The sequence below is a fragment of the Lethenteron reissneri genome, chromosome 20 (genome assembly GCF_015708825.2).
Source record: "Lethenteron reissneri isolate LAM-NWPU_2019-01 chromosome 20, ASM1570882v1, whole genome shotgun sequence".
NCBI lineage: Eukaryota > Metazoa > Chordata > Hyperoartia > Petromyzontiformes > Petromyzontidae > Lethenteron > Lethenteron reissneri.
In genome coordinates, this window is record NC_083798.1 from 6,530,816 (window position 1) to 6,548,402 (window position 17,587).

At 44.2% G+C, this 17,587-nt stretch overlaps 1 protein-coding gene across 2 annotated transcripts in view; it reads right to left on the minus strand.

Moving 5' to 3' along the window:
- Positions 1-1,175: 1,175 nt before the first annotated feature.
- LOC133344652 (actin-related protein 3) overlaps positions 1,176-17,587 on the minus strand; it is a 37,010-nt gene continuing 20,598 nt past the window's right edge. For both annotated transcript variants that reach the window (XM_061554689.1, XM_061554688.1), the window contains exons 10-13: positions 15,703-15,795; positions 11,447-11,572; positions 6,459-6,542; positions 1,176-5,274 (exon numbers count right to left, since the gene is read on the minus strand). In XM_061554689.1, coding sequence (XP_061410673.1) covers positions 5,179-5,274; positions 6,459-6,542; positions 11,447-11,572; positions 15,703-15,795 — 399 coding nt within the window. In that variant the 3' untranslated portion in view covers positions 1,176-5,178. The remainder of the gene's footprint in view (positions 5,275-6,458; positions 6,543-11,446; positions 11,573-15,702; positions 15,796-17,587) is intronic.

Consider the following 17,587-nt stretch of genomic DNA (forward strand, 5'->3'; position numbering starts at 1 on the left):
CGCGCAGCCTTTATGAAGCCGTCTTAGTTCTCTTCATGTGCCCCTTGAAGTGCAATGCACTTGGTCAATTACCATCGTCATTGTCGTCATCATCACCAATGTCCAAAGGATGTGATCCCTGCACGGAATAACTCTGTCTCGCTCCTCACCGCAGCTCACATTTCTTCATTGTCACTCGAAAATCTCTTCCGCGCAAGTACTCAGTGAACTGTGTGGAGCGGCGTGGAAGGGGCTTTTGGGGGCTATGGCAGGTGACTTGGGTTTTCTTCAGATTTTTTTCCAACACAGTCTCTGATTTTTTTTCTGCCATATTTTCCGAGTTTCAGATTTTTTTTCTTGAGATTTATCTGAGATTTCTGCAGGGGGCTTTCACCAGGTTTATCTAAACGCTTCGTACTCAGTTTATAACTTAACACAAACAATATTACTTGGAACATTTGACAAAAATGCGACTTAATCCATTGCTATGCTATGTGGTGGTTCCTCATAAAATGTACTTTCAACTTAAAATTCACCCTTCATTGCAAAACCATAACTTCTAGGTTAGACCACAGACTATTCGATTACCCTTCGTAGGAATTACAACCAACCATATCACGTGTGGTTAACCTGAGGCGAATGTTGATACAGCTTCCCAGCTGGAGTTGGATGCATTATCAAGTGGCAATTCTGGTTGTTATACAAGATGGACAAGGCAACACACATATGGCCACGTTGTTTATTTTAACACTTGCATTAAACCATTGTCATTGCTTATTTTTTTAAGTGAAAAATTTATCTATCGGTTGTTTCTTGTTCTTCATGTGGGTTCACCTCAAATCTGTTGTTTACAAAACTCTAGCAAGAACCCCGAGTGAATTGAGACGAAACATAACTGGTGAATGTTCAAATATTACACCATTGTAAACTTTAAAAAGTCCTAAATTCAGCTCAAAATATAATTCATGTGTGCATTAACGTTAATGGCAGTCAGTTTGAACATTTGTTTAAATAAATACAATAACCCTGCGTGTCCAGACGTTCGGGCCACCATGCATATAGACATAGGGTGGAGTGGTGGCCATGTGGTTGGCACACTCTCTGCTGTGGAACCGGCGGCTCGAGTTCGATTCCAGGCCATAACAAAGTTCTGTAAATTATTGTTTTTTTATTGTGAGATGACACCAACAATGATGGAAACCTGGAAAGATGTTTATTAGAATTGTTATACATATGTATAGAGACGCAGGACACAGAAGACATATATACACTGCAATGATTAATCACACATATATCGCATCACAGTGAAATAGTAAAAAAAAAGCACATAATTAGTTTAGCAATCCATCCCCCTCCCAAAAGGGCAGCACGTGTAACAGTAATATTTTAAAGTTTCAATCAAATTCTAGACTAATTCACCAACTCAATGATTGTTACATTCTGAAACATTTTTTTTAACCACATTAAGCCTTTTATTTTTTGTTGCTGCAAGATTACACTTTTTGTGCTGTTCGCATTTCCCTCATAAAGCATTGGGTGGGGGAAAAATACAATTATCTTCGTATCCACCAAAGCAGCCTTTTAAAGAAACTCTCCCCCCCCCACCGGCCCCCTCCACCAAGATGTATTTATGCAAAAAAATCAACATCGGTGAGTGTAATATAAATATTTACATGCAAATGCAATCAGCGCACAGTTGTATGTTTTTATTGCCATTGGGCAGTAGCAGTTGCGATAAAAAATAAACGTAGTTATCCTGCTGCTGCTGCTGTTTCTGCTGCGGGGCAAACAGCAACACAAGCCATCTGCAGTCAGTCGGAGAAACGGGGCCGTCAGAAGTCGGCGAATCCCAATCGCTTCATTGAAAAAGGAAGTTGAAGAGGTGTTATTATTATTATTATTATTTTCACCTACGTGACTTTACCGAAAGAACCAAAGAGTAGTAGGAGAAGAAGTGCTCTGCCCGTCGTATACCAGCAACCCGGCATGAGGTGGCTGACCACAGCAGCGTCCTCGTGAAGTCATGAACAGCCACGGCCATCATCGGATGGAAAAGACAACATTACTTTGCCGCTGTGCAAGTCGCTAACTCTTTGCCTCATAACTGAAACAATCTTAATCTGGACGCAAGTGTGTGCAGTGGGATTTCTCGGGGAACTCTTGCATTGGCTTTGATATCCATACATACAACAAATGCTAAACATCGTAAGCAAGCAATGTTTCTTGATATATAAAAAAACATCTCCACACTTAATGAGGTTTTTTCGGGAAACGGCATTTGTTAAGAAACTATTATTTCATAATTCAGCTGTAAAGTATTAATGAGGTTTAGAAAATGTCAGCAAGAATTTTAACGCCACTGACAGTAAGCTCCCGTTTTAATACCGAATTAACATGCAAGGGGTTTGATTCATAGATTTAGTTTTCGTTATTACCATGTTTAGCATGGTAACAGCATTGAATTGCTTTGAACTGCAGGACACATACGTAGATAAAAACTGCAACAAGTTGTCGGTTTGTTAACCTTGCCATAAACAGTAAAATCGGCATTCTGCAGTTTGAAATAATGAGTGCAAGTGACATCGAAATAGTGCCATCACGTGGTTAACCACGTGATGTTCTGATCCATGCCTCATTTAGGGCGCCTTAGTTCGGCTCATTGGGTTTGGATCAACTCCACGAAATTACTTCAACCCTACAAAACAGCAAGAAAACACCCTCTGCTGAGTATAACGAAGTACATCACCATTGCAACATGGTACAATGCCAAACAGGGATGGAATTGTCCAAACACGGCAATCAATGCAGGTCACTCCTGAAAAATAAATATCTGGAGACTCAACGGGGGCTTTTCCTGGATACGTAATTTGCAATGTTGACATAACCGAATGTTGACTAAATGCTCATAAGCTGCAGCTCGTATGTAGGGGAGGCATGTGACGATTCGCCTCTCAGATGCAACACATTGCCACGATCCGGGGGTCACGATTTGATTCAAGTGTCAATTGTTTGTATGTATATAAAGTGAGAGCAAGCTCTACCATGGCTGCAGGAGTCACACAAACCAATTACATACAACACATACGAAATGACAATAATCCATGCCGACACGTACGGCTCGATGCGCACGTCGCGAAACGATCAATCGGTCCAAGTCCACGAATCGATGCGTCGTTGCGCGCCGGAGCTTCAAGTTTACACGCGAGCCAAGTCGCAGCGGTCAAGTTCAGCGGACTGCGGCGACCGAACTGCCATCGGTGAAGGGGCGTGCAGCCAAGTGCTGATGAGAACGCCGAGGGCTTGGCTGGCAACACGGAACCGCCACACCTACCCGCGCCGCATTTTTCTCATTATCGAACGCAGCACAGACATGTTAATGTACAGCTATCGCTCCGCAGCCCCGTAGGGCTCGCGAGAGGTTGGGAACTAGGTCAGCGTGTTTGCCTCTTGTATAATCCGGTGAAAACTTTCTTACAACAGCCCTTCTAAAGCCATTTGTCTGCGAGACCACATCGCCACTACTCCCTCAGCCCCAACACGAGCCGAGGAAATGGCATTGCACACCCATCCATTCCTCCAGCAATATTAGACTGATATGGCTCAATGAACACTGATTAAAACACATTTATTTATTCATTTTATGCCAAAAAAAACCGTGTACAATTTCAGGCGCCCTGGAGCTTTTTTTTTTTTGCAAATTCACAAGATAATCTGGATTCTGTTTGCAGAAGATAATTTCATTCATGCCCGAAAAACCCCAGCTTTCAATAGATTTTTTTCCCCCTTCATTTCCAAAGGTTGCTCTGGTCAAATTCGCGATGATGTGTATTGTATTATCACTCATCATAACTCAATGACTATCCCCGCTCAATCCACTATAAAACCAACCTGTCAACCTGCAACCCACCAAGACGTACAGCTTGGTGGTGGTGCTGGTGGCGCGGCATGGTTAGCCGGTTCGTTTAGCGCTTGGGACGGCGGAGAGAAGACAAATGAAATCCGGAGCATCAAGTTCATGTTCATCTTTAAAATGTTAATGCAACACGACACTCCAAAAGTTTACTCTCATTCCAAGACGGCCACACCCAAGACACATATTGCATACATTTTTTTTATACATACGAAAATAACGGATGGCGAGGTTTCAAAGTTTGCCACAAAAAATGTGCACATTCCACGTCACTGTCAGGCAGAATGGAAGGGGAAATGATTTCACAATGTATAGACGTTCAACAATGATACACTCGGGCACTGAAAACCAATGGCAAGAGAGGGCCTTGATATATATATTTTTTAATTCTTTCGCAAATTCAGAATTTTCAGAATACAACAACGAATTGTGTGTGCAGCGGGCATAACAATTTGAAGGAAATCCAATATTCAAACTTTTTGGGATATTTCTATTTCAAACGCTTGCGATAGGTTTTCAATCCCAGACTCTGTGGCAAAGGCTTGCAGCACCATAATTTGATGTAGGCTATTGTGGTTTCTGTACATTCCAGCCACCAATTCATCATCATTATTCTTGAATACTGGTCCACAATGGGCACAGTTCATGCGGACTGCCAAAACACATTCTCGGCATTCCCATTTGCACGTAGCATCTGCCGGCCCAGCGCCGTAACCGTGAGCGCACATCATCGAAACCCTGGGTTAGTGTGAGAGCTCAAACTCACGAGTCTATCGAGCACAGCTCAAACGGCTAGGATAGCCATCAAAGAACTTGCGATGAGAGGAAAATGGGGAGAAATAAAACTCATTTTGCGTCAACCTTTTTAATGAATCAAAAAAACAACATTTAGAAAATACGAATAAAAATTATTTTTGTAAAAACGTAAGCATATGCAAAAATTTTAATGGGACAGTATTATGTTTATTTCAAACACGTTTTTATTGCGTGATGTGATTCAAATCGAACCTGATCCTAACAAGTAAAAAAAAAAGGACTCGGATCAAACATAACCAAATGCAATGGCATGGTTTGCTGACGGCAACAAAAGATATATATACTGTATATATATGAACTGGACAGTGCATTGCTGTTTTTATTTTTCATGGAGCATCCGCCAAAGATGCATTCCTGTCCCCGTGTGCACTTGCAAGGCAGCTTGCAGAGCCCCAGATGTGCGAGTATGCGCGAGCGAGCAAGCGTGCGTGCGTGAGAGCGTGAGTGCGTGAGTGGAGCTCTGATGCCACCCGTTAGGACATGACGCCAAAAACCGGGTTGTGGCGACAGATGCTGGGCCCGTACTCCTCATAGTCCTTCTTGGTGTGGCAGACCTGGTAAAACTCGGGCTGGAGGAGGAGGAGGGGAGATGCAGAACCAGCAGGGTGGGGGGAGGGGAGAAAAGTGTTTGGGAGGTTACTAAACACATTTTTTTTTTATTTTAGCAGGTAAAGCCCACTGAGCTATAATCGCTCTTTTTCAAACGCAACTTGGCCACAAATGATAGCTCAATGAAGTGGCTTATCACGTGGAAATTTAGAGAAGCCAAATAATTTAAAACGAATGTTTCTAAATGGGGAGGAAAAAACCGGAAGACACGGGAGGAAAAATCCTCGCAAGAACATGCCAACTCTAAATATACAGGCTTTGGGGTCATGGTGGAACTCATGCCCTCCTGCATACCAGGCGAGGGAGATGACATCTCACTACCACGGCGTAGGATGCGTGGTTGGGCAGGACAGCAGAGGACAGAGAAACCCAAGAGGGAAACGAGTCAGGAATACCGCAGCACAAAGGGCAGTGAAAAAGACGAATCAATGGGCAGATGTTGCTTTATGTGAAATACATTTTTCACCGCATTATTCGCAGGCTGCTGTAATGAATGGGTTGCTAATAGAGCTCAGCAGATGGGAAGGGACTGTAACCGATATGTCCTGCAGGCTCACCATAAATTAATTAATATTACACAGAGCCTTAAAAAAATCCTGACAAGGATCTTGCAGAAAGCATAGCTCATTGCTTTTTTTAAGTTTCTATTCGAACAGACTTTCCATGAATACAAATCATCATGAAAGAACAAAGAGTTTAATTTGCTCTGTACATACTCAGCACCGAGACACAAACAAAACCAATGGGCGAAACAAACTAGGGGCAATCATTCCAAGAGTTACACAATCATTTACAGCGCTTTGTCAATCTACTGCTGGATGAAGGCCTCCACAAACGGTGTGTATCATCGGGGGTTGTCTGGCCACATCTCACCAGGCCGCTCAGTGCAGTTTGGTGAAGCGACATCCAGGACAAACCACTCTCTCCATTGACGTTAATCGTGGCCAAGAATGAAACTCAGGTAAGCAAGGTTCATACCGCAGTGCGCTAACGACAGCGCCACCATGACCCCACATTCCGACAATAAAAATTGAAAAGTCACAAAAAAATATGAGTTAAAGAGTGAAAATGAACTGATATTTTGCCCCAGGGTGCTGTGTATGCAACAATATCAAGAGTGTGTGCGGATTGGCAAGGCACTTACGGTGGAAGCCAGCATCGAACCTCCGAACCACACGGCGTAGCGCTGCATGTGATGGGTAACTACTTGCACATCGATCGGTTTTGGCTGCGGGAGAAATGCATTAATATTTTATACATAGAAAAACCACGGCACGCACAGCTAAGGAATATGCCAAAACACCGCCCAGTGCCACCCGCGGACCGGCATTACGAGCCGCAGCTAACCCCCAAAATGGCTTTTTAATTAGCTTGCTCCGTTTCTATTTTTAACCCCCCCCCCCACCCCTTCTTTGTTCTTCCATTGGAGGGTATATTTATTTATTATGAAATGAAATCAATGTCGTGCTTCTCGGTGACAGACTCACTTACTGCAGTGGTCTTTACAGGAGCCGCTCAGAATTAATTTATTTTAAATGGACATCTTAAGTGTAATTTAATATTGCAAACAAGGACATCGCTCTGCTTACCGTGCTGTGTACTGCATATGAATGCACATGCATGCACATACACGCAGACACACACGGGGCAGTAGTTCACATATTTTGGAATAGAATAAAAAAAATGCACAAACTTATTAGAGTTTTACATCTTAGTGTATAACTATTCACCCCCCTCAAAATGTCACCATTCGGAGTTGCAATACGATTCAAGAAGATATATTTTTTTAAAATTGCAGTCCAATGTTGCGACTCTCGTGTCTACTGGGGAACGGGGTGGGGGGGGGGGTTCACGGGAACTCATTGCATGCAACATATCCGTATAGAAAAATAACGGATTCTCAGCAGCACAATTCGATTAATTTGCTTCAACCGTAACCGATTTTAATCTATGAATCGATGCATCAGTATACCACCAAATAGTTTACCACCAAAGACGGTCACTGCATCACGTGCTTTTACATGCGCTTCTGCGGCTCTTCCTTGCAATATTAGAAAGCCACTGGAGCTATGCACTTTTAAATAGAGGTTGAAAACTCATTTCTTTAGAACGTCTTTTTGTCTTTAGTTTGTTATATTTCCCCCGCACCTCCGATTAGCAAGGCTAGCTACGTACAGTGCGAAAAAAATCAGCATACATACACCCGTCACAACGTGCGATTAGATGGTACTTTCAATGAAGCCTGATAATAGGTGGGTGAGTTATTGCACAGTGCCTGATCCAAAAACCCTTTTGATTTAGATGTCCTGAAAGACACAAAACACCGATAAAAGCCCAATGACTTGACACCGACTTACAAATTTAAGATTAAGATTTCTGTTTGTCTGAGAAATTTGAAATAGATTTCTGGAAGGTCGATTATATTTATTATTTTGGTGCCTGAGAAGAACAAAACCCGCATTGTTCGTCGTGAACGCAGCAACGCTAATGAAATGTAATTCTAGTGCGTCATAATGCTGAGAGCAAAATCATGGTGACGGCGCTGGGAAAGAGTGGCAACAACCTGGAAAACAATCATGTGCCTATTAGCTCAATATATTGGCTTCATTGAAAAGTCAATATTACATTATAATAAAAATTGAGCAAACAATGCATCAAATTTTTGCAGTAAGCTTGGAAACATTGAGATTTATCACACATTCGTTCACTTGGGGACCGAACGCAGAGCAATTTCATATATATACACACACACACACACAAAGATCCCTCGTATAGCCTGAACAGACTGTTGGGGCAAGTGCTGTTAGCGAGCATCACGGCACACGAGGGGGTGGGTGGCCAGCACCACGCCCGGCCGCCTTTGTCTCCCAAGTGGCGATGTTTACTACACACCGCACCAGGTACTCATTTGAGACCGAGTCACCCTAGGTGAGGCCCAGATAATCGTCACTTGTGTTGGCCGTGAGCGGGAATCAAACTCGGCCCACAGGGTTTCATAGCGCAGCAAGCTCACCGCTACACTACCGCTTCCCACACACACACACATATGCGCACGCGCAAACAACAAGCCACCTTACAAAATGGCCTGCTATATAAAGGCATCTCTAAATATAGGTTTTGTCCCTTGTTTATTTTATGCCAGCACAGAGACTCGTCTCCATTTTTCAGGCAGCGAAGTCAGTTTAAATCTAAGTGTTATTACTGTTTGTCCGTGTGGGAAGATGCATTAGGGTGGACTGCCCTCCCGTGCAAATGCACACCCAATACTCTCTGTGCCAAGGAAAGCTTGACAAAAATAACCACTTTTTCCATTACAACGAAATGCTAACTGCTCGTGTTAGTAGCCAGTGCCGATTTCCTGCTTCGTGTATGGCCGCAGAATGCTAATAGCGGACCGAATGTATTACTTTACATGTGTTTAAATGAGGCGAATTATTCCTTTCTTTGTAATGCAATAATCCGATAGTGAAATAATACCCAGCCATCTACAAAATTAATTGCTGGTGTGGCAGTCCTCTGCCTTTTTATTTAATTTTGCCCAAGCTGTGGTGGATAATAGATACACACTGGGCACAGCAGCGTAGGCCTGTGACATCCAGGGCTTTTATAGGCAAAGGTTGGTGGATCGTGCAGACTTGTGAAACTTCCAAATCAGCTGGGCCACCATGTGGCCAAATGACAGTGAACCAAATGCATTAGTTAATGCATGTGTACGAACCGTGGAGTTCTATCTAATCGTACGCCTACATTTTTCATAGATACTACAATAATCTTGCACATACAAGATACTTGTGGTAAAGCAAATGGCCAAACGTCGAAATGTAAGACGGTGCTCAAGTATCGAAGGGGATTGCCTGAATGAATAAATGAAGGGTATCTTTGAAAACTTTATAACCCACAAAAGGCTCAATGTCCAAAACGTGTGAATATGTTGAGAATGGGAACAATAAGTGGATGGAGTGAATTATTATGTTTCATGTGTGTTCTATGGGGAGACGATGAAATAAAAATGATGAAAAGTAGTACTGTAAAGTGTTCCAAAGAAAGCAGTAGTTTTTCAAGAATGCCCCTCAGGTGACAGGGGCGGTGGAGGCGATGCACGCACACCTGTAATCAAGCGCTATGCAGTCGATGGTTGGTGGACCGCACAAATGTTCTGAAACTATCTTCCTGTGGACGATGAGAAGGTGCCATACCCTGGCTTCCAGAAGGCAGTACAGGAGAGTGCAACTTATATAATCTGTCCCTTTTTTGTATGGGATAGAGTACTGCCCCTTCACAAGCGTGAAATCTCCCTGGGAGCTTCGGGGTCTCCCCCACATGTATTAACAATCATTAATTGGATGAAAACATCTGAATATATCGAGGACCACAGCGCTTTGGCAATTGTTGGTAGCGCTGGCTCACCCCCTGGCTACCTTGTCTGTGATTTCTCAGCCAATTAAATTCAATCGAAAAATGTAAGATCCAATATAAAACAAAACATTATTACTGTAGTATGTCTGCCTCCCCCCAAATGATATTGCAAATACATTATTGGTGGCATATAAAGAGACAAAGAACTTTACATTGAGGAAATGCCCCACGCTGATTTACAGAGCAACAATGGAAGAAGGAAATCACAGAACTACTTTGAAAGTAATATCAATCGGACTCTTTACGCACACCAGGGACACACCTGTTTTATGTGCTGCACGGAATGTTCATCGCATGAAAAATCAAATCTCCTTTAATCCTCTCAGCTGGAACATACCGAATTATGCAAAAACACCCACCTTATTATCATGGGTTTGTTTCTGTGCAGTGAACTGGCTGAGACTACCAAGTTGCTAAAAAAAGGCCAGATAATGACCTTGGGGTCAGAGAATACTGAGATGGTAATGCTGAGAACCTGGGTTCGAATCCAGATTGCCATCCATGATGGAACAAAGATCTCAAGTGAGCTTACCGACTCATCCCAATTACCAATAACTAGGGAACACATTCCATGTTCAATTTGGTGCTTCACTTAATTTGGCAAATGTTTAATCTCTGAAAGTTGAAAACTAAGATATTGGTTTGAATGCCATGCAATGTACAAAACTACATAGCGGAGTGTGTGGAAAAGGGCAACACAACAAATGTGGAACGTTATTGTTATTACACTTGTTCGCCCAAGAAAGCCAAACTTGCAACTCTTTTTCAGGACGGTCCTGCCAATTGTTTTGCAGCTGTAAGCGACGTTGTTATGGGTAACCCCACCTAAGTAATTTGCATTGGGATGTTAGGCCAATACCATTTTCGATTTAAAGCTTTCGTGACTGCAGGGATTCATCTTCTTGGTTCTTTCGGTAAAGTCATCACGTAGAAGGGAAATAATAAAATAATAAAAATAAAACATAATAAAATAATTCTGTCTCCCCGACAGACCTGGTTTTCACCTGAGGACGGCTGCTTGCGTTGTGGCCGAAACCTCGTGAGAATTATTTTATTTTTATTATTTTATTACTTCCCTTCTACGTGACTTTACCGAAAGAACCAAGAAGAGGCCAATACCAGTTACAATGTTTTTTTGTATCTATTGGCATCTCAGAAGTAGCTCTGAAATATATTCTTCCATGGGCCATTCTCCACCACAAGGTGATGTGATACTCTTAAGAATTCTAAACGGACACCTCACCCATGTGACAAGACGCCGATAACACAATTGGAATACAATTGGTGAAAACGTCCAAAAATAATAAGGAATCCATTTTAATCACGGGTGGCTGAAACCTAAATTCAAACCCAGGATTCTCAGTGGTGCTCGCTCAATGCTCTTACAGTGATTAGCCACTTGAACCATCCAGCTACCTCAGCAGGTGTGTGTGTTTGTACTTGCCTGTGTGAGCATGTGTGTGTGGAAGTGATTTGACTTGCGGATGACCGGTACAAGCATTGTTAAGATCGACCTCCGTGGTGGATGCTACTGGGCAGTATCATCCTTCAAGAGCATCACGAAAGAGCGATGCTCACAGCAATTAATGGATTTGCCGGCCAGTCAAAACGTGACTTCCTGCCAGAGTAACTTTCGACACTTCACATGGCCTCAAGGTACACCAATCCTGGCACAAGCGACTGTTGTTGTTGCTGTGTTTGTGTGAGCGGCGGTACCTTGATGCGACCGCCACTGAGTTCCTCGCTGATCCGGAGCCGGCTGTCGACCGTGCGCTTGAGGTCACGCTGCAGTCGCCGTCCAAAGTCACGGAACATGGTGGAGCCTCCGGACAAGACCACATTCTGCATGCAACCACATGCACAAAGATTGGGAGAAGTGCTGTTAGCAGGCGACGATAGGCGCTGGTACGGTTGCATGAGGTGAGTGCGGTCGGCACCACACGCAGCCACCTGTGCGTCTCTCCACTTCTGATACTTTTGCACCCGTACCCGGCACTCATTTCAGAATGAGTCGACCAAATGGCGGTCGAGGATAAGTTCAGGTACGACTTTCCACCGATTTTATTCATCGTCGACAATCAAACGTAAAAGGTCCACAGCATAGTGCAGGGTTCTTGAGATATGCATTCCAGTGGGCCACAGAATAAACTTATCATGTGCCGGTGGGTGACGTGACATAATATCTCATGTAACTACTACTCTGCATCTCTTGCCTGGAGGTCTCTCATCTCTCGCTTATGTTTATCTTGATTTCACCTCACTAATCTGTTTCTTTTCAAGTCCCGGTGAGCCATATATCCCTGTGTGGGCCATAGCTTGGCAGGCCACTCCAAAGGCCTTCATGGGTCAGATGTGGCCTGAGGGCCTCCGACTGAAAACCCCTGCTGTCGTACAATAGCCACAGTCACAGTTTCTCATTATGTGCAACCACAAAGACAAATATTCCGCCCCCCACGCGTTTCATCTTAACTAACTGTTGGGGCAAGTGCTGTTAGAAGAAGCACCTACGAAGGCGGGTGCAACCACACACATTCACACACACAACAACAGCAGCAACTGCTGCCGTTAACCAGCAAGTGGAGAATACATCACCAAGTTGCTTGTACCAGGCTAGGCGGAATTTTCAGCCACGTGGAGTGCTGAAGACATGCATGCAAGAGGTTAACTAGCAGGGGTGACTGAAAGACAAGTCAGTGTGTAATAAACTTAAGTGCCTGGGCCCCACATTGTTAGAAATAATTGCCTGTAACATACTGTATATAGCACATTGTGAACAATGTTCAGGAATGCATGCGTTTAATATTTAAAGATATCTTCGAATGGTCTATTGACATACGCCGTTGATTTATTGATAATATTAGGGTAGGACTCAACAACGGTTTAATGAGGCCACAACGTTCTGAGGTGACCTGGTGCAGGTCAAAATAGGTTCAGTGACCTTATTTGACACAAACACTCCTGAAAAACATCAATTCGGAAGGACCATAGGCAGATAAATATGTATTGCTATCCTTCAGCAATAAAACAAACCCCTAGCCTAGTTATGTTCATAAACATAGGCATACATAATTCCCCACTTGTGAATGAACACAATACAAAAACAACCGTGCGACATATACAAAAGACAAAGAACCCCCATCTAAAGCATAATGGGGCAGGTGCTGTTTGCGAGCTCCTATTAAGGCTTACAATGTGCAGGAGGTGGTGATTTGGCCAGTACCAAACCCGGTGGTCACCTTCCCTTGCCCTCCCACCCAGCATTTTGTCCACACACCAAACAAGGACGCGTCTAGGACTGAGTCGACCCAGGAAAAGCCTTGACCATGTAGTCGAGACAGGCTGCTCGGGCAAATGCTGTTAAGCAAGTACTTGCAAAGGCCGAAATGCCACGAGGGCATCGGTGGCGAGCGCAATGCCTGGCCGTTGACTCTCACCAGTGGTGATGTTTACACACTGTACGAGGTACTCATTTGCGGCTGAGTTGACCTAGCGAGGAGGCTTAAGACAGTTTCATATATTCGTCACCGATGTTTGCTGCGAGTGGAAATCAAACTCATGTCGCCGAGTTTGTGGTGCACTGCACCACCACTCCCCACACACGCATACACACACACGTATACACACATACATACACACACGCTCTCACCGGTTACTGTGGAGTCACTTATGAACTGTTAAAGGGGGGGGATTGTAATTGGAAATAGAGCTGATGTCAGGAGCACACGGCTGCCGGTGAACCCGAATCAGGACAGGGGATTTGCCGAGCCCTCGCCAAGAAAAGCAGTCAATTGGAGGCCCATGGGACATTTTTAATTGGACAGAAATTAACCTGGGTCGCCAGAAATATTAATGTGTGGATGCATCGGCCAAGGCGTGCGCATGGGACAGAGTAACGTTTAAAGCGCCGCACTATTTTAGGCGGTCTTCCAGGGCTTGCAGGTGGTGGGTTGGGGGTTGAATTTCCTTGCGCATTTCAGCTGAACCAAATGACCCAAATAAAACACCTCGTGCGCATGCGGAAACGCCGGGCCCTCATTTAACCTTGCAGGAGTTTAAATGCAGCGGGAAAACTTTGAATGCATGGAATATATCAGGCAGGAGGGCGCGTGTACGGCACACACAGATCTGGAGAATCGGGAGCACGTGGGGGATATGGCGAGGTTCCCACTGCATGGCTATCCCTGATGTGTTTTTGGGTTGTAACGCGCACTGTTCACGTTCGACGTTTCGCTCCGTGTGCCGAGAGGTTTTTTTTTCTTTCAGGAATTAATTTCAGAACTGAATTTGTGAGAAAAAGTTCCCAGCCCAGTTCAGAGCTTAATTCCTTAAAAAGCTCCCAAAATTTGGAGAAAATTTTTATAGTCATTATAGGGAACAACATGTGGTACAACCCGTAATGCATTGGAGCTATAGCACAAACAACCACATACAACTAAAAACAATAATGACTTAAAGCTTTCGTAACTGCAGGAATTCATATTCTTTGGGTCTTTCGGTAAAGCCACGTAGATAGATTAAATAATAAAAATAATAACAATATCACGACGTTTCCATCGTAACACAAGCAATCGTCATCAGGTGAGAAATATCGCGGGAGAGCTGCTTAGAATGTATGTTGGGAGCGCTGCTCAGGTAAGGAGTTATAAAGGTTTGGGATGGGTGTAGCCCAAGGGTCCGTGGGAGGGGCTAGAGATGAAATTTGCATGTAAATGTAAGATCGGGTAAATCTTGACAAACGAAGCTGTGGGGGTGGCCATTGTATTGTGAGAGATTACAATGTCAATGTAAGAGATTTGCATGTAAATGTAAGCTCGGAGAGAGCTCGGAAAGAGCTATCGCCACATGGAGGTGGAAGAGGATGGCAAGCCGCTATTTACAAATGAAGCTGTGGGGGTGGCCATTGTATTGTGAGGGATTAGCATGTCAATGTGAGAGATTTGCATGTAAATGTAAGCTCGGAGAAAGCCCGGCAAGAGCATCGCCACATGGAGGTGGACAAGGATGGCAGGCCGCCATTTGCTAATACAGCTAACGGTGGCTGTGTTAGTAAATGTAACTGAAGAGTCGAAAATAACTGCTAACATGGGTAGGTAGGGAGAGAACATCACAGCCAGTTATGACCTAAACTGGTTAATAATGTACTTCCAATGATTGCTCAGTTTGTACCCATCTTCTGGGTTGAAATTGTGTCTGTGTTTATATATCTGGATGGCTTCATGAACAAATCTTTGCTGATAGCCAGTGGGCTTGCAGAGTACCCTCGTCTTGGCAAAATCAATTTCGTGTGTGCCCACAGTGTTAAAATAATGATCAGCCACGGCTGAGGTATTAGTCCTGTCGTGTTTCAGATTTGCCTTATGTTCACGAACCCGCTCAGAGACATGTCGCTTAGTTCCCCAATGTAACAGCTGCCGCAGACACAGCTTAGTTTGTAGACACCGGGGAATTGCATGTCAGGGATCACATCCTTCACAAATGGGATCAAATCACGAATTTTATGTACTGTCTTGAATTGTACCTGGATCTTGTGTTTGCTCATGATTGTTGGAAATCTATTTGGTGACCCCTGCTATGTATGGCAATATTTGATCTATCTACATGGCTTTACCGAAAGACCCAAAGAATATGATAACTATAATACTATATTTTACTCGGAAAGGCCCACTCAGCTATTTGCTCTTTTTCAGACACGACCTGGTCACAAATGACATTTACAGCAGCCAAATACTCTGGACGCATGTCGATTCTAAATGTGCAGGGAAAAACCGGAGGACCCAGATAAATATCTACGCAACCATGCAGAGAATATGCAAACTCCAAATATACAGGCGTTAGGGTTTGGATCGAACCCAGGACCTCTGGTATACCAGGCGATGTAGTTAACATCTCGCCACCGTGGCACCCATCCTTTGGGGTGGTTCGCCACTGCGCCGCAGCCAAATCGCTCACAGGGGCCGTGTGGAAGCACGCACCTTGTACAGAGGCCGGCGCACGTCGATGGGGCAGTTCTGGATGACATCGTCCACAACCTCAGAGATGGGCTGTGTGAAGTCGGGGTTGCAGAACTGTGGGGAGAGGAGAGGGAAGGGTAGGGGGGTCAGCGACCGGCGATAGCGTCATTCAACCCGGGATAATCCGTACGCCAGGGTCAACACACATCTAGACCTGCTGCCTTTTCTACAAGCAAGCAATTCGGCATGCCCCTTTGTTGTTATGCAGTATGTTTTGATATTCAGGAAACGTAGCTCATGATGTAAACACCTGCTCCGCCTACGACTACTGTGTGCAACAAGCGAAGCGCGTAAGACTGCTGGAGTAATCGCAGGGTTTCCGTGATTACTGACTATCAGGTGCATGCAGCCGCTTGGATTGCATAATTAATTTTGGTTAACCAGGTGAGAACGCAAGACACCGGGATGAGTCTCGATTGTAAGAGTGACCTGGGGCATTCGTCTGCCAGTAGGAAGTGATTATTGCTATGTATAATCCCAACAATTAGAATTTTGGTAATTTAGACCGTGATGCCAGCACACGATGGCCCCTTCTTGCGAATGAGGTCAGGGATTCTTTAACGTGCACTGAAAAAAATCAGACGGCACAAAGTATTAACGAGGCTGCTAGAACCGCACTATTAATTAGGGCAGCCGCCAGAACGAATCGTGGAACCTCTGCAACAGGCGGCGAGCATGCTACCGCGAGACTGTTGTCACCATGTCACCGCCCCAGGTAATTTGACCATGCTTCACTCCGCTGGTCAGTGTGGGTTGGTGAAAGCGGAGAGCACAGACTTTAGAGCACGGATATTTCTGCACCAACCTCCGTTGGCAAGGTAGCCCCACAGTAGAGCCTGTGAAACCTGTGTTTAATCCACAGCAGTCACCCAGATATCTGATACGATCGGGCACGTTCCAGGTGATTTGCATGTGAATGGAAAATATTGGTAATCAAGGAAAGCTACACCGTGCTGGGTAGCAAGGACTGGGGTGTGAGAAAGCTTGGTTAAAGAGGATTATAAAGGGACCATAATTTACTGAGCCGTGAACACACAAACTGCACTGCTGAACACAGGCTGCAGCACACGTATTCATGTGTACATCTGCAGGGATTGTCGGCAAGCGGTTTAACAATGACCAACCAGATGCAAGGATGAACACAACTGTGGGTGCCCAAATCTAAACAAAAGTTAAGGTATAATGTCAGTGATTAGTGGTTTTTAAATGGCTCAATGCAGATCAATGTAATGATTGCTGAATGCTACATATTCCATTTCCCTCCCTTCATTTCAGTCCTCACGTTTTTTTTTATTTGTGACTCATTTGAAGCTGCATAGTAAATATTGACATTTCAAATGTCAATTTGAAAATGCAAATAATTGGTTAAGATGTTGAATGTACGTGTGTTTATGCTCCAACAACAAAATGTAGATATAAAAAACCCAACATATTGACATATAGTAGCTCCCTTACAAACACACACACATCCCCTCCCATAGGAATGTGGAGTTTCCACAAAGGGGAAGATGATCGTCATCCAAAGCTAATGAAATGGGAAACCGCTTAGACCATTCTGAGATTATATATGAACGTCAATAAAAAAAAGAAATAAACGTTGCAAATATAAATTAATTTGTCCGTGCCGTTTTCTTTGTTGCCTATTGATTGGTGCCCGTTTCATGTGATAATTGGTGTGGGGCTCAACAGCGGCCCTGCGGGCACAGCCGATTGAGCCGCGCGTCTACAGCTCCACCTGCTGTCCAACCACGTGCACCGCACACAACGCGACGGCTCCAACGGACTCGCATCAAAATGCAGTGCGCGGGTGCCACCAAGGAGCATTCCTAGCCAACAGCCAAGCACA